The sequence below is a fragment of the Siniperca chuatsi genome, linkage group LG18 (genome assembly GCF_020085105.1).
Source record: "Siniperca chuatsi isolate FFG_IHB_CAS linkage group LG18, ASM2008510v1, whole genome shotgun sequence".
NCBI lineage: Eukaryota > Metazoa > Chordata > Actinopteri > Centrarchiformes > Sinipercidae > Siniperca > Siniperca chuatsi.
In genome coordinates this window covers 13,586,324-13,612,266 of record NC_058059.1, presented here as the reverse complement: position 1 = coordinate 13,612,266, position 25,943 = coordinate 13,586,324, and the positions used below count along the sequence as shown (strand labels likewise).

Here is a 25,943-nt window from a genome sequence, read left to right as displayed (position 1 = left end):
GAGTGTGTCCTATCTGCTGCTGCCTGACACTGTGCCATCACTCTGTAGATGGTCAGTCCCCACCATAGTAAACACAACAAACACACCCTCACCATAAGCAGCTCTCTGAAATACTAGTCTGACTTAAAGGAAGTTTGGTAGAATTCCTCTGCCAGTTTCTGGGAAGATTTTCCTCCAGTATTTCAAGGTTACATCTGCGATAGTGTGTTAATTAGGGTTGACGGTTAAAATTATTACTTCCTGGGAATATATCACTCTTTTTGCAGGATTTCCAGGATTTCTCACAACAACTGAAAAGTGATTTTAAAAACTGTGGATAATTAATCATAAAATGTCATTCATCAGTTTTATGTCTGAGTGGTTATAATGGAGAGTCTGAGCATCTCTATAGTGCTGAACTGAGATTATTACTGCCGCAGTGGCAGAGAGGAAATATCCATTGCATGCAGATATTTTGGTGTGTTATTTCAGTTGTATGAGGAACTAGAGGATTGTTCATGGACTGTGGTAACGTTAGGACGATCTTCTGCACTCGATGTTCCACCCCTTTGAATACCACTCTGCAATCTTCCCTACCGCTCTGATTTGGGTTGGAGGTCTGCACATCTAATTAACTCGCTTGTTGATAGTATGCATAGTTTACATTTACAGTTTTTGTAAAAACTTTGTTCATTTAATCTAAATCATATTTTGCCACACAGCTGAACTATAAACTGCCATTTTATTTAGTTTGAAGAGTAATTAAAAGAAACTACTGCCGATGAGAAGTTGATCCAGTTATATTACTAACATTAGTTATATTATTAACATAATAATGTTAATTGCAGGTCGGACTATGTCTTTGACAGTTGCATGAAGGCATTAATGAGGTTTGAAGAGGACCTCTCTGCTTCAGTACATGCATTCAGTATCTGCACACAGGGCACACGCGTGCTAGGATTCCCAGGTTCGGGCAGGTATGTTTCCTGGGAAACAGAAGCAGATTTTAGTGAGAATTCCCAGGAAATACCAGGATGTGACAAGACTAGAAACACATTATTGATCTCAACCAAATTCAGCCTCACCTTCATTTGTTAATTACAGGTGAAATAAATCTGGCCGTGCCTTGAGGAAAATCCTGCTGGAACACAGTATAAAAAAACAAATTATTGTGACAGTAAGTGATTAAAATATGCAATTAATTTGTGATGTATTATGGTTGTTTCTCAATTTTTCGCATTTAATAGATTTAGAATAGGTTTATACTTGTGCATTTTTTTAAAATAAGAATAGGCAGATTCACATCTGTGTGGAGTGTTCCCCCTGTGCCTGCGTGGGTTTTCTCTCTAAAAAAAAAATGTAGGTTAGGTTAATCGGTAAATCTAAGTAAATTGCCCATAGGTGTGAATGTGAGCGTGAATGTCTGTCACTCTATAAATGGCAGCCCTGTGCAGGAAAGGTAAAGCCCTGTGAAGCATCAGCGGGTATAAGTAATGGATGTATGTATAAATTTTACTTTTCTCTATTTAACTTTCTATTTGTTTTTATTTGTTTCTTAATACATCAATGTTTTTCTTCTATACTCTACAACCAAATTGTAGTCAGGTTTTAATTGAGGAGCATCAAATCATCAACCCATGTTATCTTGCTAGGGTGATCCATCCATTTTCACATTTATCTCTCAGATGTAAAAAAGTTTCTCGCTTGACACTATTGTGACAAAAACAGCCTCACACCAGCTTAAACACCACCAGAGAAGTGCGACGTGTTTATTGAGATTTTATCAACCCAGTGTTTTTTTTCTATGTTATCCCACAGCATTAATGTGTACTACCAAACTGTGTCCAAGAGTGATCTAGAAACTACTGAAACAAAAACCTAATAAAAAAAACTAAGATAAAGTGTATGACTGAACAGTCTGAGCCAGATCTGAACTTGGACAAACTGTCACCAAACTGCAGGCCATCAGAGGTCAGATACTGATTATCCATGGTTGAGTCAAATAAAGAAAGCGACAGAAAGACACTGACTGCAGCAAATGTAGAAACGCTGTGTAAACAAATAAAAATGCTCTCCAACTCAAATTAAGTAACAGGTACATTTGTGGAGATGTTATGAAAAAAAACATCTCTAATGATGATCATGAGGCTCCCTCTCCCTGAGCAATTAACCCAGATTGAAAGATTTTTTGACAGCTTGAGTTAACTTCCCGCCCCAGTCTCTTGGTTGCAATATTTTCGAAATAACACTCAACAGAACAACAAGGCAGACTCTCCCAGTGTGCTCATTAGCAAGCTCTGTCTCCCTTACAGCCTTGACTGCAACCATCCAGACAGCAGCACTTACTGTCGGATTCAAACCAGACTGTTTCTTTTCTCTGTGAATGTGACGCTCAGTAAAACGAGTAGAAATGAATCTTAGGATGAAATGAAGCTCAGTTTACATGCTTTCAAATGATTTTCTGTTATTGATCTTTTTACTATAGCTCAATCTCTCTTTCTTTCTGTATTTGCCACAATTTCTCAGTCTGTCTCCTCCTCCCTCACCTTTCGCCTCTCGTCGTCCCCCCCCAAGTCCCTTGCATTGATTTTTCTTCCTCTCCTTCTTTTCCTGTGGGATTTTTCCCTCCTCCTTGTGAGAGTCCATTTTGTTCAACAGTTGCCACACAGAGCGGTTCTGCAGTTTGAGCTGAGGCTCTGGGGAAACGCTCTGTCAGATGGAGAGAAAAAAGGGGGAGGCGGAATCACTGCAAGGTTGCTGATTAGAAGTCATGTATTTCCCTCTGTCTTTCTGCCTCGCTTTGAATCGATCGCAAATTTGATCTCTTCATATTTAGGAATAAAAAAGCATTAGCTATCATACAACCTATATTGCATTCTTACATTCTTATTTTCTTCAAGTGATATTGAAAAGTCTATTTGATCAATCTAGATATTTGCTGCCACCTGCTCTCCCACATAACTCAAATTGAATTGTTTGAAAGTGAAATACATGCAATAGTTTGCAAATCTTCCAGAGATAACACATAAATCATGATTCAGGCTTTATTACTCCTGCCTGCTTTGCGTTTGTAACACTGGAACTGCAACGCAAGAGTGTCACACTTAATATATTATCAAGGCAATTTCATTTTTTCTCTGCAGCAGCATGTGCCAGGTTTCTGAGAAGTACAGTATTGCTGAGTCCCCAGAGGCGTTTTTAATGTTATTGTAATTGGTATTGAATTTTAGATTAATCAAGCTCATATTTTTTTATTACACTAAAATTGCCCTTCCAGCACATTTTGAAGAGATTGGACTCTGATTGCGGATGCTATTTCATTGCTTGTCTTTACTGCGAGGCAGTAATTGATGCGAGGCTCTTAACGCAGCTATTACAGACATCTTCGGTACATTTAAAGAAATGACTGTGGTTCAAGAAGACGACTGAATTCTTGCATTCGGTGATAAGCTGTGTAGAGTGAAGACACTCCAAGTATTGAAGGAAATCTCTGTGCATCTGGCTCTTTTAGCTTTATAGCACAGAATACACTGTTCAGCAGAATAACACAGGATTTAGTTAAGTGCTAATATTCAGTCGTGCGGGTCGTGCCGACTGATAAGAGTGAACGGAGTCGTGGCTATGACAGCTGTTTGGGCAGGTGTAATGAGCTGTGGCTGAGCTGTCTGAGTCCTGATATTTGACCTAGACCTCACACTGTTCAGACTAAAGTGCCTTTCCGCCCACAGCTCACACTGCAAAAGCTGCCCAAAAGTAATTTCATTGCTTTTATTGTTGGTTGTTGAAGTAGTAACAAACTGTACATTTTTCAGATTGTTTCTTCACTTGTTCTCCTGCCAAAAAATACATGTAGTCTGCATACATATCTGTGAATTAGGGTTTAGGACATTGAAATAACAAACACTTCAAATAACAGTCAGAGGCCATTACAGTCACTGCTGTGCTGATCTCACAGACAATAACAACATCTGGTAACATTTAACATCATGAACATGTATAAAAACACATCATATTTTATTTGCAATTATACAACAGCAATGATGATGAAACACTTGACCTCATGTCTTGAAATTTTAACAGAACAATTTTATCATGTCTTGTCTTTATCATCTTAATAACACAAACAATGATAAACAAAACTGTTACGAAACCAGGATTATGAGAGAGATTGAGTCAAAGAGGGAAGTTCAAAAGGACTGGTCTTCAGTCTACAGTAGTTGTTTTCTTCTTCTTAAATTTTGCGTGATTCTGCTGCACTCCAACTTGATTTCTCATCTGACCTCTACTCAAACCCAGTCTCAACATGACAAAGATGCTCCCTCCTTCTACCTCTCCTTTCCATCAGCAGTGACAGCGCTGGAGCACACTCCTTAACTCCCCAAACTTGCAGGTTTGCACTCAATAACATGTATCAGATGTCAACTTTCTTGTTTAGAGTAACTCCACCCAGTCTAATAGTCTGGCTTGCCCTGCCAACTAGCTGTTTTTTCCACACTCTGTGCAGCAGCGATGAGCTGTAGAGCCATGCTACATCAAATCTGGTTGTGGTCACAAGTACAACAAACCACAGCTGTGATATTGTGGTCGGAGGTTCAACAGACTTGTATTGTGATCCGACAAAGGAAAGCAAATTTTCCCCCTTGCGTTACTCAACACAAATGTGACCAGAAATGTCACCAGACTTTTTGTGTTTATTCACCCCAAACAGCCAATGTACCGACTGTTCAGACGTTAGCTGTGAGCTAGCTAGCAACATGTTATTTCTCTCCAGTCACTCTCCTTTTTCCTTTCATCTCTGTACAGTTATGAGGCAGATTTATAAAGCCCCGGAAAATAGGTGAATTTTTCACTCAAGTTAAAACATTTTAAACTTTCACAGGCTTGTCTTTGCATTAGTTTGTGCCACCTTGTGCAAATTTGTTCCTTTCCATTGACTTTGTATGCAATTGCGCCAACTTTAAAATTTGCTTTGGGTTCTCTGAACACTGTTATGCCTTTCAAACCATAGAAGCCAGTGCAGCTGTGTTTTTCCTCATTCTAAAATCTTTAAATCATCTCCTGTCTCGGCTATGGACCTCGCTTGGCTCTTGAAATTCTCTCTTCAGCCCCTGTGGCTCCTCCAGAACTTCGCAGTCTGACTTGTCCTTAGTCCTACATTAAATCATTCTCTGCTACCTCCAGTGGTTTCCTGTGGCTGCTCAGATTTTCCATGTTGCTGACAAGTAGTATGAGGCTCCTGAAGTACACACACACGCCACAACTCATCACCTACAGGCCATTGCCTTCCCTGCACATCAACCTCTGACCTGCATCATGATGCTTACAAATGTGTCTCTTTCTCCTTTATCACCAGTGGTGGAATGTCCTTCCCACTTTTCTCCTGTCTTTGCTCATAAGCTAAAAAACAAATTTCCTCAAGTCATCCTCTCACTACTTAATCATACCCTGGAAAGCATTAGCCAGTGAAAAGCCGTCTAGGCATCTTGGCTATAACTATACTTGGTTGAGCAGTGAAAGTTTTTTAGACATCTATGTAATAGTCTGGATGCTTATGAGCACTTTTTCTACTGAATTTCAACGACTGCTTTTCACCGGGCTAATCACCAGAGAAGTGCTCACTGGGATTCTCTCTCCGGTTTATCCCTGCTCTGCTCAGGCTAATTTGCTCTAATCTTTAAAGAAATCCCCTTTTCCTCTCTTCCTCGCTGTTATTTTGAGCCCTTCTCCCTTACATGAGCCTTCCAGGGCCACAGCAATATTGTTCAGGCACGACACCTTCCACCTTTGCAGTCCTCACTGTTGGTGACCTTTGAATTTAAGCTTATTCTACTGTCCGATCATTCAAGGCCATTTATACATTGATGTACTTTAAGATCTGTCTGAATCTGTTTTCATTTCTTTGTTTTGGCCTTCCATCCACAACAAGCTGGCATATTCAACCCCTAAAAACTGATCTTTTTGATGCATGTTTGTGTGACTATAGTAGAGGAAAGGACGACCACAATTTATATTAAGAACAAAGACCAAATTTTAATGGGAGAAGATGAAAGTGTTGCAAGTCCTTGGGGAGATATAACTCACAGTAGTAATAATAATAATAATAAGAAGAAGAAGAAGAAGAAGAAGAAGAAGAAGAAGAAGAAGAAGAAGAAGAAGAAATACAATTAAATAGAGTTAAAACTTTAAAAACTCTTGATATTCCTAAGATTCTTGACTTGCACAACAAACTCAAAATTCAAAAATGGCCGTGAGCTGCAAGACAAATGGCTAAGCTGTTTTCTCAAGTGGCCCACATACTGTATGAACAAGAGAGAAGAATATTAACCTTATTTATATAGCACCTTTTTTTTTAAAGAGTTTACAAAGTGCTTTGACAGACAAGGCATAGCAGAAACAGGATATCCAGAGGGCAATATAACAGCAGAAAGCCAAACAGAAATGCCAAACAGAGCAAGACAACTTAAAAACAATGAAAAACACAACAAAGGAAATAAAAACAAATAGAAACAATAAAAGTACTAAAGAGACGAATAAAAGGACAACATCACATAAAAGCAAGTCTATAAAGATGAGTTTTTTTAGAAGTGTTTTAAAAGAAGGCACTGATTCTGCAAACCTTATCTGCTCAGGCAGGTCGTTCCACAGTCGAGGGGCCCTGGTGGCAAAAGCGCAGCCACCTTTTAGATTGAAGCCTTGACTTTGGAACAGCCAGAAGGGCCCCACCTGAGGATCTAAGGCTGCGAGCTGGCCCATATGGGGTCAACATTTCCATTATGGAGCTTGAGGCCAGACCCATACGTGCTTTAACAGTGATCAGTAAAAACTTAAAATCAATTCTAAAACAAACAGGGAGCCAATGGAGAGAAGTCAGGATTGGGGTGATGTGATGTTGTCTGTTAAAACCAGTACGAATATGCTTTTTTTTTTTATCATGTGGGAGAGATTTTTAGCTGTGTGTGTGACTCTGTGGATGGCAGGGTCTGCCTGTCGGTTGGTCTGGACTGAAATATTGCAACAACTATTGGATGGATTGTAATTACATTTTGTACAGGCATTCACGCCTCCCAAACAATGTATCTTACTGACTTTGGTGATCCCCTGCCTGTTTGTGTTTCAGAGTGAAAAGTCTCGACAACTATTAGATGAATTACCATGAAATTTGGTACAGACATTTATATTCTCCTTAGGATTAATTGTAATAACTTTGATTCCTTAACTTTAATGTGTCTAATATTAACTAATGACATTCCCATGATAGAAACATTATACCTGCTAAACAACCTGTTAGCTTTGGAATGGTGATCATGTTAGCATTTAGCTCAGAGCACAGCCTCACACAGCTGCTAGCATGACTGCAGACTGTTAGTCTTGATTAATGTATACTTAACCAGGAAGTCTCTTGCGATACATTATCGCTTTTAAAAGACAGACCAGGCCAAAATGACAACTTGAAAAAAATATGATAACATGACACAGCATGTTCATTTACAACATTCACATATAGCACAGTATAATATGACCTGAGAGGCATGAAAGCGTTTGACTAAAATAATTAAATTCTGTGTGTTGTTGGTCAGTAACCGCTGACATTACTTTCACCTGTTTTGAACTCCTAACAACCCCTTGTCTTGGGTGGTTCTCTACCCATGGGTACTGGGTAAAGAAAACCCATTAATGCATCACACTGGATCCATTTTTAACTAAGGGATTTTATTGTGCACCACTGGCTCAAGGTATTTCCTGCAGTTCAGTATGTTCTTACCTTGAGGTGATGCCCCCATAATAATAAGCTGTCATCTATAATCTGATTACACCTGCTCTCTGTCACACAGCTGCTGTGCCGTGTCTGGAAAAATTAACGTGATAATTTTTCCTTAATGCATTTACTGTACATGTGGCATCTGTACACTGAGCCATGTGTCATCTGCCTTTAACAAGTGTGTGACCTATTTCTGGAGCCAAGTCACCCCCCTGAGGTGAGCACTGGAAGGCCGAACAGCCTCTGACTCAGCAGGCCTGACCTCCTGACTAACCTACAAGGTCGACTCCTAAGGCGAGGCCAAAAAACTGATAACACGAATGAATTTGAAAAATATGAATTTGTTTTTTGACTATACAATCACAGATTTTTTTTTTTTTCAAGGTTTTGCATATTTCCATTCAGTGATGGAGTATTCCACTTGACTGCATGCTGCACTTAGTATGCTCAATCTGTTTTCTATTTGACCTCCACTTTTAATAGAGACTTAAAGATCCAGCCACCGTCCTCGTCCATGAATAATTGAGGGCTTCCTGCGGTACAGACTGAGATCCTGGAGGATGAGGAAGAGACGCTCAGTATCCATAGCTCCAATCTTCAGGGCACATGTGCCATAATTAAATAATTAGAATTATTAAATGTGTTGATCTGTAAACACAAGGTTGGAGGTGTTTTTTAATTTAACAGAAATTGAAAAAACTGCACTGCTTTAAATAACAGTATTAGAAGACTTCCATGTTTTGTTTTGTTTTTTTATCCAGGGATTGAACCTCTCTTAACCTCTCAGTGATTTGATTTTAAATGTAAATCTAAGATAAGGCTGCTGCTGATTGAGAATAACAGAAATAAGGGTTGTCGTTTTTCTGATTATCTGTGGGTTTCATTCCTTTAAGGCTGATACAGATCACTCTCCATGATCAAGCCCCTCATATCTGTGTTTGGAGCCCTGCATTTTAATGCTGATTTCATAACTGTGCCTTGACATAGTATAGCAGACCCAGGCATACTCCTCCATGATGTACAGTTATGTAATGCAAACTGTTTTCTATGTGTTCTGTCACAGTATTCTTTGCTCCTAAGTGTCTTATTTGTCACATCCAATCAAATCATGGGTGAATTTATAGCTCACCCGTGGAGTACATTTTGCATTTTACACGCTGTACAGTTGCATTATGGTACACTCTGTGTAAAGAGGTTTTATAATTATTGGCACAACAGTGCAAATATGCTTTTATCTTTGGTCGGAAGTCACGTATTAGAAGTAATCCATGTCACATCAATGTTGGGCTGTTTGTGTTATTTTTGGTGTAAACAGAGATTTACAAAAGAAGTAAGATAGGAAATCTTTTCTTCTTTCTTTTTGCAGTGTACAGTATATCATGCGTTCCCTCTTTCTTTGCTCTCCTTCTCACTTTTTTGTATGTTGTGTTTTGCATCGAGGAAAAAATGTCACTCCTGCTTGTGCTGTTTCTCACATTCATATCCAAAGAGCCCGTGAGAGTTGACTGATGGGGATAGCAGAGTAAGATTTACTGCACTCGACAGACCCCTGAGTCCTTTTCTGTCCTTCTCTGTGCTAATTAAAGCGCCACCTTCACACCTTTACACAAGACTAATGAGAATAATGGTGCTACATCTTCAAGGATTTGCTAGCTCTTTGTAAATTGGAGCATTTTGAGGATTTTGCCCATGTTTTTTAATAATTTGTCTTCTTGAGACAGATTCCCATTATTTTCTTTTTTTCCTTTTTCTTTTTAAGGGCACATGTGCTGTTCCTATCATTGCTGTCATTTCACGCCGTGTTGACATCAACATTACTACTTTCCCCCACACTTCGAATTCAAAGATTCCAAGAACGAAGTGACTGATCTGAGATGTCAAAACACTGCACAGCTCGGAGCTGCTCCATTGACGAAGTACAATGGTGGAAGCCTTAATCAGCCCATCCGTTTCACTGATATTTAATCCAAATCCAAATGAGCTTTGGGGCTATTTTTCCTTTCCCAGAAAATGTGCCATTATCCTTACAAAACTGGAGGGCACCGGATGGTGTATGCAATCACCACTTTCATGTTTCCCTGCAGAACCGTAGTATCAGTGTGACAGTTGCATAGTTGAGGCAAATTTAGCTACATTTTGTGATTATAAAGGATTCTCACAGGTCAAAGTGTCCCAAGGCACAAGAGTCACATATTTGATGCTAAAACTGAGTTGAGTTAAACAAACTGGTTCAGGAAATGTTCAGCACTGTAGCTCGCAGTCACAGGCCTGAAGGCACATTCACATAAAAGACTAAAAAACATAAATAACAGAGCAGTCTTTTACCAGCTGCTCACTTTTCAAGGATGACTTTGTACATTAGGCCCTCATAGGCTCTCCCACGGCTGAGCCTGACTACCGTGCATGTATTATACTGATGCCTGGAGGCAAACAGCTTAAATCGATCTGAGGAATAAACAGGTCAAGACCAAAGCGTTGATGAAGCAGACATTGATTTGACCAATCCCACGGGTCTGTGGAACAGCATCCACATCCAATGTTTCTCAAGTGCTTTTATTTCATTCCCCTGAAATGAGTCAAGTGTCTCTCTGCATGCTCAGCAGGAAGTCAATTTGAATTTGTATTTCGAGTTTGTCCTCCCAGCTGAGATACTATTGAATGTATCTCTGATATGATCAGTGACACACTGAAGTTGGCCAGATCTTTACAGTTTTTATCATATGGGCCACAGATTTTGCAACCAGACTGGCAAGAAAAATACTTTGAACATATTTGTACAAAATATTAAGATATAAAGAGCGTTTATAAGTTGTAAATATTTTATTAATGGTTAATAAATAATTTAGCAACGCTTTAAAGATCAGTAATAGCATAATCCATGAATAAAAGAGTGTTTTGGGTTGCCAGGTTGGTGTATATCCTCCTCTCGCATTAACTTTGTTAACTTTAACTTGCTTTGTCTTTTTAGCTAGCTGCCTTACTCATCTATAAAACATTTAAGGAATAGTTCCACATTTTGGGAAATTATTTTACACTTTCTTGCCAAGGGTTAGATGAAAGGACTGATACCACCCTCATATCTGTCAGTTAAATATGAATCTACAGCGAGCAACCGGTTAGCTTAGCTTAGCACAAAGACTGGAAACAGGGGGAAAATGGTAGCCTGGCTCTGTCCAAAGGCAACAAAATCTACCTACCAGCACATCTAAAGCTCACTAATTAACACATTACATCATGTTTAATTCATACAAAAACTGAAGTGTAAAAAAGAAAAGTTGTGGTTTTATGGCAGGGTTAATAGGTGCTGGACTATTTCTTGGCCAGGCACAGTGACTTTCTGGAGTCTCTTCTGGTTGTTTGGCAGCCTCACGGTAAGAGCAAGATTCCAGATTTTTTTTTACCATTTTCTTACCATCAAGCTAGCTGTTTCCTCTTGTTTCCAGTCTTTATTCTAAGCTAACATAACCACCTGCTGGCACTAGCTTCATATTCAACATACATACATCCATACCAATCTTCTCATGTAACTCTCAGCAAGAAAGCGAATAAGAGCATTTCCCCAAACTATTCCTTCACCTTGCTTTATATTTTAAGCTGTCTTATTACTAATCTATAATGCATTAATATGTGATTTATACATGTTAATACTGCTACTACTTACAACTTACAAAACTTTTATAAAGTGTCTTATTAAAAACGGGTGCCAAATCATCTAACTGCAACCAGAGTAGCTCCAGTGAAGTCCTTGTGATCATACAGCAGTGCTGAAAAAGAGCATGAATGCTCAGGCAAAAATAGAAGTCAAACAGTTAAATATATTTATTTTACCAAACCAGACAGTCTTATAACACTCACCACCCATTGTTATGTTAAATCCCTCAGTAAATGAACATGAGGAAAAAAACATAACCTCTAAGACTGCCCCTGTCTCTTGATGTATTACTGATTCATGAGAGTAAATGAAGGGGAACATGTATTCTATGTGGGTGGACAGATTACAAGTTCCCTGCCATTTGCTTTTAACTCTCACCCTGGTGGAAGAATATTGAAGGGTTATACGATTCTCCTTGTAAAAATATCAGTATTTTAATCTCAAAGAATGTAAATGTTTCCTTTCAGCCAGTTTTAAAATGTTCAACTCTCCAGCCCTCCATCTCTTTCAGGTTAAGTGTAGGAGTGTTTAGAGATAACTAGACTGAGTGGAGACTAATCTGACACTGAGTGGCACCAGACGTGGGTTAGAAAATTAGTAAATACAGGGCCTGCCATGACCTTTTAGTAGAGAAGCTTTCATCTTGTCTGGGGATGTATAGTACAAAATGATACAGATGGAACAATATAATCATAATCTTTATTTTTATAGCACTTTTCAAAACAAAGTTACAAAGAGCTTAAAATAAAAATGAGAAAAACAGGCAAAAAGAAAAGCATTAATACGGCAGAAATTAGTTCAAGTTCATGGGACAATACAAAGAAGTTAAAAGACAAAGACTGATTAATGCAGGATTCCAAGTTTAGTAGAGTAGTAGAGATTTAATGGAAATCACTGAGGTACCAAGACAAATTTCAACAGGAAGGCTGGGCATTTGGGAACCCTGACAGCTAAAGCACAAATCCCTTTAGTTTTAGATTGAGGGACTGCTAGCAGAGTTTTGTTGCAGATCTGAGGTTGGTACATATGGGCACAAATGCTCAAAAATATATGTTGGAGCCAGACCATGGACTGCTTTAAAAGTAAGGAGTGAAATCTTTTTCCTGTTAAGAGTCTGGCTGCAGCATTCTGTATATGTTGAAAGTGTTAATGGTGTTTGCTGCTCAGGCCGGTAAACAGAGTTACAGTATTAAAGTCTGGAAAAGATGAATGCATGTCATGGAATGATAAAAAACGTCCTGATTTTTGAAACAATACAAAGTTGATAAAAACAGGAGTTATGTACGACTAAGCATGATAATCAAAAGTAAAATTAGAATCAGAGATGACGCCTACATTTTTGGCACTAGAGTTAAAGGAAGGTGCCAGGTTATCAAATTTATTGTTAAATTCTGATGAGTTTAATGACCCAAACAGGATCATTTCTGATGTTTGAGTTGGAGGATTTCAGTCAGACAGTTCTTTAAGGACATCAAACTGCTGTTAGTTCCTGATTTTACGGATACATAGAGTTGCATGTTATCAGCATAGCAATGAAAAGAAATGTCATGATTGTGTATTATTTCGCCAAGTGGAAGCAGGTAGATAGGAAATAGAAGGGACCTAGGACAGAGCCTTGACGTACTCCACAATTCAGGGGGGCAGTACATGAGGTGAAATTACCAAGAGTAAGTGTAAAGTGGCTGTTTGAGAGGTAATATTGTATTCAAACGGCCACATTGTAGGTGTACATTGTATATTTTAAAATAGATTTTCACTCTTGCTGTGGAAAGAGACTGCTGTAGCAGATGTGTTGTATGCAGTTGTTACAGTAGTCATTGGGCATCTGAGACTGTCAGAGTAAATCTCTGTATCAACACTGGCAGCCTACGAGATAGATCAAGCCACTGTAGGGTTGTTACCCAGTATGTACTCAGCAGCGTATCTTTAAAAACAGTTTCTAACACGATCCATTAAAAGACACATTCTCTTTTGCTCTGACCTTTTCTGTAAGCTCAGTCTCTTCACCTGCACTCCATTTCAACGTCACAAATCCCAGATTTTTTATTTCCTACCTCTGGGATTTACATAACTATAGAACAGCAAGGACCCTTGTTCAATGCGCCAAAGTTAACAACATCCCTGAAGAATGCCATGCTATAAAGAGCAATTAAGACAGTCTGGCTGAACCCACATTTAAGCAGCCAATAGTTTGACACATGATAGTCATCTCTTATTAGATTCCTGCACTGTTGTATCAGTTGCTCCTAAGGATGTCAATAAATGGATTTCCCTCAGTTGTTTGCTTTTAAATGAGTCCCGATGCAGGGGACGCTCTTGTTTCTCATCATGTTTATGCGGGTAGTCTATCCTTTGAAGTTGTTTATGTCTGAGCTAGTCCAAGTAGATATGCACCAGTGCCTACAAGCGTGGCAGCCACATCAGAGGGAGCAAGATGAGACATTTTGTTGTTTATGTTGTTATCATTTCATGGTGTTGGACTATAGTGTACACTGTGGCTTTAGAAATGCTAGCTGTGCCCCTGGGCCTGCGGCCAGCCGAGCAGCCTGTGGGTGGAACTGTGCCCACGGAGCTGGGAGGCAGCAGATTTGGAGGGAAGTATACAGTCGTCTTTATTCTGTCTCATTAAAAGCACATTAGAGCCCACCTTCTCCCTGCACAACCCACTCAGCTACATTACCTACCTACCCTGCCTGACTTTGTTTCACGGACTAGCTCTTCCTACACAAACATAGGCCCACCGCTGAGAGGGGAGGGCAGAAGTAGGAAAACCCTCCTATAAATAAATCCAAGAGAAAAAAAATCAATGCTCATAATCAGTTTCATTACAATAAAGTGCAGAAGCTGCACAGTGGTACAGTAAACCTTCTGAAGTCGCAGGAGTGGCCATGTGTGCCAAGAAGCAGTCAGACTTCCCTGGCATTTTAAGAAGCTACAGTCAAAGTCAATAATGTTTGAGTGCTGAAACGATTAATCAATGAATAGGTTATTCGAATCAACAAAAAATTAATCAACATTAATTTAATAATTAATCATTTAAGGAATTTGTCAAGCAACAGAGGTCAAACATTTGCTGGTTTCAGCTTCTAGGTATGAGGATTTGCTGCTGATATCATTGTGAATTTAATATCTTTTGGTTTTTGACTGTTGGTGAGACAAAACCACCATTTCACCTTTGACTGCTGGAAATGGTGATGGACATTATTCACTATTTTCTGACATTTTAAGAACTAAACCTGTGGTTCCCAGCCTTTTTAGCCACGGCTCTAGGGATGGCAGTGTCTGTCTGTCGGTCCACCACTTTGGTCCAGAATGACCTATCTCAAAAACTGATGGATGGATTTCCATGAAATGTTGTTCATTGTGTGGACAGGATGAATCCTAATGGCTATGGTGACCTTTGTAGCGCCACCAGCAGGTCAAAGTTTTCATTTCCTGTGAAATATATATATATATATATATATATATATATATATATATGTATGTATGTATGTATGTATATATATATATATATGTATGTATGTATGTATGCATATATGTATATATATATGTATATATGTATGTATATATATATATGTATATATATCATCATCATGTCAAAATTTTAATTCGTCCAATACTTTGGTTTATTGCTAAATATCTGCAAAACTAATGACATTCCCATCAGCTTCAGCTGTGCTTTGTGTTTAATGCTAATTATCAAATGTCAGCATGCGTTTACTCACAGAGTAGACTCTTAGTCTTGTTGGATTGTTACCCCTTTAAAAAGTTGTCTATTTGCAACTCCTTGTTACAGGTTGCAGTTCAACCAAACAGTGATTTTTGTCTCTAACTTTTTTACTTGAATACTTTTAAGGGGCTTGAAGATGTAAAATTATCAGATAATTCACAGGCAAAAACAAAGACTAGAAAAAGTAAATAATTTTGTACAGTGGAAATAAGTCTTTTCTGCTCTCCTATCCTTTTAATCATCTCCATACCCCTCAGATTCAACACCTTCGAGGGGTCTTGATCCCCAGGTTGGGAACCATTGGAATAAATGATTGTCATTGGACTAAACAGATCAACTGAAATAGTTGAGGGGAGCAAATACAGGCAGCATTTTCACATGAAAAATTATCTTGACATTTTAATCCTTAAAGAATTAGTAGAGACACATGTGAGTAGATGAGAATTTTTTGCACTTACAAAAACAGTAAGCTGTTCAAAAAAAGAAAAAATGAAAGAGTGGAAACAGGTGCTTCAGCAGATCAAATTCAGAACAAGAAAGACTGTGAGATTATACGAGAAAAAGAAAAACGAAAAGAGGCCGAGAAATAGACGAGCAAGAAAGTGAGAGGCAGTGAGAGAGTGAGGAAATGAAGGGGGGAGAGATGAATTATAGCCTGCTCCTGGAATCAATAATCTTGCGAATCACAGCCCCGGTGTGCTACAGACATTTTCTTTCCCTTAACTGAGCAGAAGGGTGACAGATGTAAAGAGTACAGCCTGCCGATTTATAAGGCTCCCAGACAGACCAGAGAGCAGAGAGAGATGCGGGGATAATCCTCGCTGTGCCTGAGGAAGCAGAAGGACGAGCAAAGGCAAACAGGACTAAGACAAAGAGAGGATAATAAACCTTAGGCCAGTTAAAAAGAACATTTTTCTCCTGTTTGTAGGATTTTTTAAACAAAGTCTCCCACGCTTCCACCTCATTATCATTTGTTTGGCATATGTCTTCCCTCTGACTTCGTCCAAGTCTAAATGCCAGTAAAATCAAAAGGAGTCTAATGCACTGCAGCAGACTCCTTCTTATTCTCCAGTGCTACCATGGCATGCATGCAGCCTCCTTATAGCTCTCCTATGCATATTTAACCACTTTCTGGTATAGAGAGAACATTTTGTTTCATATTGCCCAGTGCTGTCCGAGGCAGTGAGGGATACAATGATCCAACCTGACAGGTGTGATAGTTATAGTAGTATTTTTCCTGAAGATGGATTCACCTCACACCTGTTGTCTGAAGTCATTTGGACTGAAATAGATTATCACTTGCCTTTATCACTCTTGTTTCTTGCCCATTTTTGTTCCTTTATAGTGTTTGTCCATCCATCATCTACACTTTTATCCTCCTGTCTGTTCCTCACAGTATCTCAGAAGACATTTATCAAATTCTGACAAAACTTATAGGTGGGGTATGCGATTCTGGAGAAATACAATACCATGACAAACACAATTATATAGAGAACAACACAGCAAGTAATGTAACTAACGTTAGCTAAGTTGTGGGTTAGCTTAGCTAGGTTGTGGGTTAGCAAACTGTCGCTACAGTTGCTGCTGTGAAGCTAAGAAAGTAAGCTGAATGTCCGCGGGCAAGTCATTTAACATTACCTGACACACAAATCATGGCTGGAATAGTGTTGTGTGGCTCGGTCCGAGCCACTTTGTTTATTTCCCATTTACAGAGCCAGGGCTGTGTACAAACACCAGAGTTTTTTTCAGCACACACACAGAACGGACAGCTGGCGGACCGTGAGGAGTTATTCGCTGAATCTGGTCACAAAATCTGGCTAACAGCACCTCTAAAGCTCACTAATTAACGTATTGTGTTATTTAATCCATACAAAAACCAAAATGTAAAAACAACAATTTGCCATTTGCCGAACTATTTTTTGGCCTTGTATCAGCAGCAACCAGCAGAGACTCCAGGAAGTTATTGGTCCCTAGGTTCAACTTAATTAGTGAGCATTAGAGGTGCTGATGGGCGGTTGTTGTTACCTTTGGACAGAGCCAGGTTAGCTGTTTGTCCCAGCTTCCAGTATTTATGCTAAGCTAAGTTAGCCGGCTGCTGGTAGCTTCATATTTAAAGGTTACCATCACCAATATTGCACATCAAAATCTGTTTGCAGGTCTTAGAGAGTACTACTGCATATGTGAAAAAAGTTGTATGAAGTCTATTGTGGCTCCAGAAGGAGCTGCACAAAGTCTAATTAAATTGTCTCAAGTGATGTCACTTACGGCAACATCAGTTGGGGCTGAAGACTACAAGTTGCTACAAATTGGTCGGTGTGGAGTTAGAAAGAAGTGATCTTGCTAGACTTCTGAAGTCTGCTTCTCATCTCTGCTTGAGGCTAGTTAGGGTACATTAGCCGCTACCAGCATAACACACCAAAATATCCTGCAGAACGGCTCCATGTTTTGACAGGGAATAAGAATGCATGGAATAATAAAGATGATATCACTGGTTCTGCTGCATCGATTTTGATCCTTTTTTTTTTTGTCCATCGTGAGAACAACAATGTTACATCGATGCTAAATCGATGGAGCAATATTTTAACATACAAACATACAAAGTGAAAGTGGTATCAATCTTCCCATCTAACTCTCAGCAAGAAAGTGAATAAGCGTATTTCCCAAAATGCCAAACTATTGCTTTAAGGGAAGGATGTGTGTCGTCACCTCCATTTTAATATTTTCACTTGTTGTCACTATATTCACTGACCAGATTTTCATGAAACCTAAGAGAATGATGCGTCTCATTGCTACATTTCGACAATTTTTAATTGATACTGACTGGCTGCAACATCAGAGAAGTGAGTTCTCATGTTTTTCAGATGTGTCTTAATTCTTGTGGCTTATTCATATGTCACTCACAATACTTGACACATGTGACCTGATTTTTAAAAATTCAAAGAAAAAGACGCGTCTCTCTCTTGAATCCCTGTTTTCAAAATGACACTTGTCCTGGGGTTGAAACTACAACCCCAGCTCAAAACAAGGTGACGTATCTGTTACTAATTGACCCAGACAGAAGGCCAACATTTTCTTTTTTGTCTTGTTCACTCTGTTTTCCAATCATATATTTTTATTTATTTATTGTCTTTGATGGTTGTTTTGTACTTAGAGACTCAGGGAGCTGGCTTAGATGGCTTTACGGGAAAGAAGTGCTTAAAACTGAAAACAGCTAGATGACATTCAGCCCAGGAGACAGAATTTGTTGCTTGAGGGACTCAGACCGAGACACATTTAAATGCAAATTCTCTTCTTTACATTATTGATTGCTACACTCTCTATACTCTACTGGTGGATGCTGTTTCTTTTTTGTGTACTTTGCAGTTCCCCTTTACTTGTGGGACAGTGTGGCACCCCATTACAGAGCCTTTTAAATCAATAACCTCAGTATCATTAAGTAAAGATCGTTTGTCTTTACACACTTTTGGAAAACTAACTGCCAGTGCTGAAGAATTAGCACACCATTAATAGTGTCTCCAACAAATGGCCATTTTGTGATCCGACTTGTAAACAAAGTGATAAAGCTGATAGATGTTTTGTCTCCTCTTTCAAACAGTCTGAAGACCACCCTGAAGAAGAAACTCTCCGGTGACGTAGTCAACCTGTCAGGCATCCCACTGTCTGGCCGAGACGTCCACCGTGTGGCCCTCTACCTCCAGAGCAGCAGTGACGCAGTGTCAGCTGTGGACCTGAGTTTCACCGAGCTGCAGGACGAGAGCTTACGGCTGCTGCTGCCCCACCTCGGCTGCCTGCCGAAACTGACCATACTAGCCGTCAATGGCAACCGTCTGACAATGGCCATCCTGAAGGACCTGACAGATGCAGTGAAGGACCCTAAGAAGTTCCCCAGCCTGGCCTGGGTCGACCTGGGCAACAATATGGATATCTTCACCGTGCCACAGCCACTGCTTGTGGCCCTGCGGCGCCGCTTCGGTTTACGCAGTAGCCTCCCCACCATTTATGAGTACAGAGAGGCGCATGCATTCGGTGGCTATAACCCAAACATGGAGACCTCTGTGGAGGAGCCCAGTCTGTACGAGGAGGGAGATGGTGAGGAAGATGATAGAGAGGAGGAGGAGGACAGGCTGGAGCTTCGAGCCTGGGGCTTTGGAGAAGAAAACATGTCAAAAAATGTGCCGCTGCACTTCTGTGGGAGGTGATCGCCCAGAGCTGATTTCTTTTAGACTGGCTGCCCCTGATATCCCTCTGTATCACTTCACCCTAAGTTTAGCCTCCTGTGTTAGCAGGTATCATTGTGGCAGATGCTTACAGTGACCCACATGTTTCTGAAAATAACTTTTAAAATAAGTAACTGTGATGTGTGTCCCTCTGGATGCACTGACTACTGAAACTCAGTAATGTGATGCAGGCAGCTCTGTGGTTGTACAGGCACTAAGAATTCATTTATGGATTGATTTTGACCTTCATTTATCCATGAGAAGTTGAGCTAATCATGTTTGCTGTTTTTCAGTGCTTTGTGTTCCTAAAGATTTGTGCTCTCACTATGTGAATCTTCCCATTATTTGCCAGTTAAGTTAAGTGCCTTGCACAAGGGCACCTCATCTAGCAATTGAGGAAGGGGGAGCGTTACTGATTCACATTCCCCAAGCACATTTATCTAGCTGGTTCGGCCTCTCTGACAACTTCACACCTGCTACCCAATTTCTGTGAAAAGTCAAAGTAAGATTTATGTTTAATTTCACCTGACATTTTTGCTATGATATATATGTTTTTAGTCAGAACTCAACTGCAGTGAGATTATGTTCACATAACATATGCTTCCAGTTTTTTATGCTTTCAGCATTTATTTTGGAATTATTTTGATATAAATGGTAGTAAATTGAGTATACTGAATCCATTTTAATTTAAATTTCCAATGCTGATGCTTCAGTAAGTGTTGATATAATGATGCTGCAGCTTTATGGTGAAAAGCCTCAGTCTGATACACACATACGACACACACATTGTTTGGGCTGCAGATGAACTGATTACTGCCTCTATCAGGACTCGTTAGGCCCCTTCTGTCACAGATGGTGAGCAGAGGATCTATTTTTTTCTCAGCAAATAGGACTAGCCCCAGATAATTTTGTCCGCTGGTGGTTTATGAATGACTCTATTTATGAATCAGACCATAAGCAACGAGAAAGATGCCCACTCTGTTTTAAAGGCTTACGCAGAATTGACAATGAAACGATTACACACAGCTCTGCTTTTATCTTCTCTTCTGTGGTGCTACAGTGTGCATATAAATTTTTGTTGTGGCATGAATAAACTGCAACAGTTTGGTTTTTTGACTAGTCTTTTTTTTAGATGTGTAGTTCTCATCCTTTTGTATTGTTTTTAAAAATGGGCATGACTGTTTACAGTAGCGCAACATCTGATCCCACAGACAGAGAGCATGTTTACATGTACATTAATATTCCAATTAATTAGAGGTTGTTTTTGGGGGGATAAAAAATGCCGCATGTGAACACAACTGTACAAGAGTCCACACTTTATCCTGCCTACAGATGTTAATGTGGTCTGTTCTCTTTCCATGCTATTATTCAGGAAAATCTGTTTATTTGTGTCTACAGAGATATTAATGAACAGGATTCTTGTGTGTGTGTGTGTGTGTGTGTGTGTGTGTGTGTGTGTGCGTGCGTGTGCGTGTGCGTGTGAGCGTGTGAGAGCATAATTAGAGTGTGTGCCTATGTGCATGAGTGTGTTGTGGACATGCAGAGTAAATTACTACCTTTGATCGTAGAAATGAAATGTTTACTCATTTGCACTTTAAGAACTCCATCCCTAGATACACAAGCTTTGTTTGCATAAAAACAACTCACCGAGTCACCCACATCCTAAAATAAATGTTTTATCTCACCTTTTTTTTAAATCATAAACCTTCATATAAATCACTGTCATAATAAAAATCTGTTGTAAATTTACTTAATTTTGGCTCATTAAATCATGGCTCGCTTTTAAAGTAAAAGTGATGTATGCCTGCTGTTGCTTCAAAAATAAAAACAATTGGATTAACATTTGCCTTTTGTGCACTTTTTGTAGTAGGCATGTCTGAAGTAATTAATCATTTTGCCCAAACTTTGAAAACGCTATTAGTGTATTATACTATCAATTACATACAAGTGAAATAGTGGTAGACAGCAGATAGAGATGTGTTTAAAAATGAGAAATTTCCATCATATAATTTTACTGCTGCAGATAATAAAACTTTAAACTAACGAAATATATGAGTGCATATAAGGACAAATCTGAAGAAAAAGCACTGTTCACTTGGATTGTGATTTATTAATTTGAAGATTTTATCCTGAAATGCACTGATTGAGCTTTTGAATGTGCTAACAGTTATACCTACATTAACTGATATTTTTGGCCACTTGGGGGCAGCGCAACAAGCTCTGAACAAAACACTGACATATTATCACCTTTATGGCGAACAGTTGCTTATTACACATCCAGCAGACACAGAGCAACATTAGCATTCATTTAGAATCAATGTTTTTGCCCACATGGTGAATGCAAGTCCAATATTCACTCTCCTTTTAGCTCTGTTTTTGGTCTCCACCAACTCCTGAGGGAAATATCTGTCTCTTTAGTTGCTAAATGCTCCACTATGTTCATCAGCTAATCGCTATTAGCTGTTTGGTGCTGAGCAGGTAGAGCACAATGGGTTTTTAGGGCTTTTTCCTAAACAAAAGTTGACAGGAAGAAAACCAAAACAATGATCTGAAAGAGCTACAAAGCTGCATAGAGCTGAGGGGAACTGGAGAGTCAGTTGATAACCGGGTTCATCACTACAAGCGACCCCTTTCACATTGCACTAACCTTTACCCTATTTGATACATATTTAATATAAAAATATTGATTAGTGTATCTTTAAAAATAAAGTCTACATGAATTGTATGACAATTGTAAGTATGGAGCTTCCTGTAAAACAAAACTTTACTTTGAGTCATGATGAAATCATCACATTTAACCCCCCTGGAGACACCATACTTTTAAGGTTTTAGTTGTATACTCTGCTATGCATTGTACCTGGATTATGTTTCTTACAACAGGGCGTTCTTTTTGGCCACCATGACTGAAAACCTGAGTTTAATCTATCATTACATATAAAACATGTTCATATTCTATTATATTTTCTATTATTTAAATAAACAGAGAAAGTTGGGACCTGATCTTACATTTGATATTAACAAAGATGCTTTTGTTCTGTATACCTCTACCTCTATCACACATAGTTTGGACAATATATAAAGCCCTGAAAGTTAGTAATTGCTCTCATACCTCAGTGACATATTAGAGAAAGTCTGATGACTCTGGGGTTTTTCAGCACCTGGTTTCCATGTCAGCATTTAATATTGTATGTGGATGAGAACGGTGCCCTGTATGGACATGTCAGGGACAGAATAACATCAACATCCTGCTGACTTGTAGCTGCTCTGCTAGTGAGGCATTTTCATGTTCACTAAGGGAGAGCCTGAGGCCATCCATCTTCGATCCCTATTCGTCCCTCTAAAAGAAACGAGGGGGGGTCAGATAACAGAGGATCCTGTTCTGGGTTGTAGCCAACGCTGAAACACCCTGCAGACATTTAGCAGTTAAAGGCCTTAATGTCTGTGCACTTCTTTCAGACATGAACAATGTCTCATGTACAGCAGTGGGAAGTAACAAAACATATTTACTACATTAAGTACAGCTAAGAGGGACGTTTGAAAACTTTATACTTTTGTTTCGCAACATTTTAGAGGGAAATATTATGCTTTTTGTATGTAACTGATGATTGTTTCTTTGCATATTCTTAGCATATATATGTATACACTCAGTACACCTAGCTAAAACTAATGCAGTCAGACAACAGTCCTGCAACAAATCCTACCTCCATGAAGGTTATAATGTTCTTGTTGTCATGTTTTTGTTGAAACTGTTTTAGAGAGGTGTTGATTCAACCATATGGTCAGGCTGTCGTTTGTGGTGCTGTTATACTGAGAGGCGTTTCTAATATTTAATATACCCAAACAGCACCACAAACGACAGCCTCCAAAATGACCATAAAGTTGATTCAACACCTCATTAAAACACAAGTTCACAGGTCTTCACCTTGGAAACAGCAGTTGAGAAATCAATCTCACCACAAGGTCCATTTAGTAGCTGTTCTAGAGCTTTCTACATGGACGAGAAATCATTAAATGCTCTGAAACAATGGAAATTTGGACATGTACAGTCTACCATGTCAACTGGGCAAACTCGAAATAGACCTAGTGCTGAGATTGTTTTCTCAACACAGTTTCAACAAAACCTCATTATAACCTTCATAAAAGTAGGATTTATTGCAGGACTGTTGTGTCAGACTGCATTAGCTTTAGATTTTTTTTTGTTTTATATATTCATAGATAGATAGACTTCTCAAAGGAAGAGCGTATAATCCTTCAACTGAACTGATGTGCATAAAAGTTCTCTTATACAACATGAAAGGAGGCACAGGAGAATGTAATTAACATTCAGATTTTTCAAAAAGATTACAATCCTTGTTCACTAAACCAGCAGTCCAGCCAAGTCATTTTTCTTTGACCTGGTTCATGGCACGTGTGTAGTTACAGGCCACAGGTTACTGTAGGAGGGAGAAGAAATGTTTTCATTTATTAACCCTTCTGTATCTTCCTTCCTGTGGTTTGACCCCGGTACAAAATCTCTCACAACATCTTCCCTTTAATGACAGGAGTTCAGTTAGTAGCTCACAAGACTGTAATGCAGTGGAGTAAGTAAGGGTCAATAATATTTTGAGCTTGTGAAATGATGCTGACTAATAATTTCACAGCCTGTGCATTGCATGCACATATCTGAATGTGTGAATTTGTAAAAGAAAATGTTCTCACAAATTCAAGTTTGTGAATGTGAAATACAGTTTTGCAGCTGTAGAAATATTTAGTGCATGTGTGAAAACGCTTTGTGCACACAGATATAATTTGCACATATGTCAAAAAAAATCCTTTTTGTAGCTGTAGAAATATTTTGTGTATGTGTAATTAATACATGTGCAGGAATATTTTTAACAGTGAGGTTTCACAATGTCTGAGAGATGAGCACACAAGTTTCCTATCTTTGTATCTGACACTGAAGTTACAAGTTACAAGCACGAATTTTGACCCTGTTTTTACGCCCGAGTTGACCATCAGCACGTTGCCCATTGACCATCCAATCAGAGGAAGTCAAACTACTTAAGTAGAAGTACCAGTACCACAATTTTAAAATACTCCATTACAAGTAAAAGTCCTGCATTCAAAATCCTACTTAAGTAAAAGTACAGAAGTGTAATCAAATGTACTTAAAGTATCAAAGGTAAAAGTACTCATTCTTGAAAAATGGCTCCTGTTATCATACATTTCTTTATTAGATTGTTTATACCTATGTATTAATGTGTACACAGCATTTTACTGTTGAAGCTGGTCAAGGTGGAGCTAGTTTAAATCACTTTATATACAGTTCGCTAGTTTAGTACAGTGACCCCTAACCCAGGGGTCATGAGAAAATTAATGGGACAATAACTGGGAGTAAAGAAGAAAAAACAAAGTTCTGCTACACAAATCTGTTTTCATCTGTTGGACTTATCTCTAATCTTTGCTTTTTGTGAAAAAGTTGATTATTTGAACTCTTTGGGCCTCGAACATTTTAAATTAAAACCATCTGAGAAGTTAAGAGGGGAAATCTCTCTTCAGTGGAACTGTTAACAACAAAGTAACAAATGTAGTTTAGTAAAAGGTACAATATTTCCTTCTGAAATTTAGTGGAGTAGAAGTATAAAGTAGCAAAACACTTACTTAAAAACTTTAACAACTTAAACTTAAAAAACTTTCTTTATTGTACTCAACTACATTTATTTGATAACTTTATATACTAGTTACTTTACAGATTCAGATCAATAATACAAAATATAATCAACAAATAAGATAAGACTTTACTGATTCTCGGGGTGAAATTCACAAACTACCCAGCAGTATATAGCATAATTAAAATTAGTCACCCCTTTAACAGATACAACATTAAAGTGATGTAATTAATGCTTCAATAATTATATAAAGTATGGGCCGTTCTGCATAAAAAGTACTTTTACTTTTGGTGCTTTAATATATTTTGATGCTAATTCTGTACTTTTATTTAAGTAAATCTTTGAATTCATTACTTTAACTTGTAACAGAATATTTCTACTTAGGTAAAATATCTGAGTACTTCTTGCACCATCGAGATATATATATATATATATATATTGTTGCCTATATTTTATAATATACTTAGTAGTTTGCAGATGTGCCAGTAATGACAAACTGTTCAACTTCTTCAGTCCAACAGACAATGAGCAGCAGACTGCTCTCTTTTTGAAAGCATACACGCTCCATCTAGTGGCACTCGTTGGCAGCACAGAGCAGCTCCGCGTTTCAGCTCCGGGTTTCAGCTCCACGTCCGACTTGTCAAGTCCCATGAAGCAGCTAAATGTTTTTGTGAAACTGGTATTAAATCCTTCATTAATTCACAGACTAAATACCTCGGGCCTCAGCAGAACAACAGAAGAATACTAGGAAATATGATTACCGTCTTTGCTGGAATCGTGAGAAACACTGAGCTGCATGTTGTAAAGCATAACTTAGGTGCACACACACACTGCCGTGATTGTTGCAGATTGTTGATAAATTGATTTTGTTTGTTCATGTGTTTGACTAGGCTGCATCTGGCGTGTGTGTTTTGTTTATGTGTGGTGGGAGAGAGGGAGGGGTGAAGCTGTGAAGTGA

The 25,943-nt window shown here is 38.8% G+C and overlaps 1 protein-coding gene and 1 long non-coding RNA gene across 2 annotated transcripts in view; one reads left to right on the top strand and one right to left on the bottom strand.

Moving 5' to 3' along the window:
- lrrc75bb (leucine rich repeat containing 75Bb) overlaps nucleotides 1-21,179 on the top strand; it is a 33,169-nt gene extending 11,990 nt beyond the window's left edge. Inside the window, exon 4 of the mRNA XM_044174921.1 lies at nucleotides 18,716-21,179. Coding sequence (XP_044030856.1) covers nucleotides 18,716-19,319 — 604 coding nt within the window. The 3' untranslated portion in view covers nucleotides 19,320-21,179. The remainder of the gene's footprint in view (nucleotides 1-18,715) is intronic.
- Nucleotides 5-2,671, bottom strand: LOC122865902. The gene is made up of 3 exons (XR_006375565.1): nucleotides 2,526-2,671; nucleotides 1,065-1,120; nucleotides 5-965 (listed from the first exon to the last, which is right to left on the bottom strand). It is a non-coding gene; the product is annotated as an uncharacterized LOC122865902 (long non-coding RNA).
- Nucleotides 21,180-25,943: the final 4,764 nt, after the last annotated feature.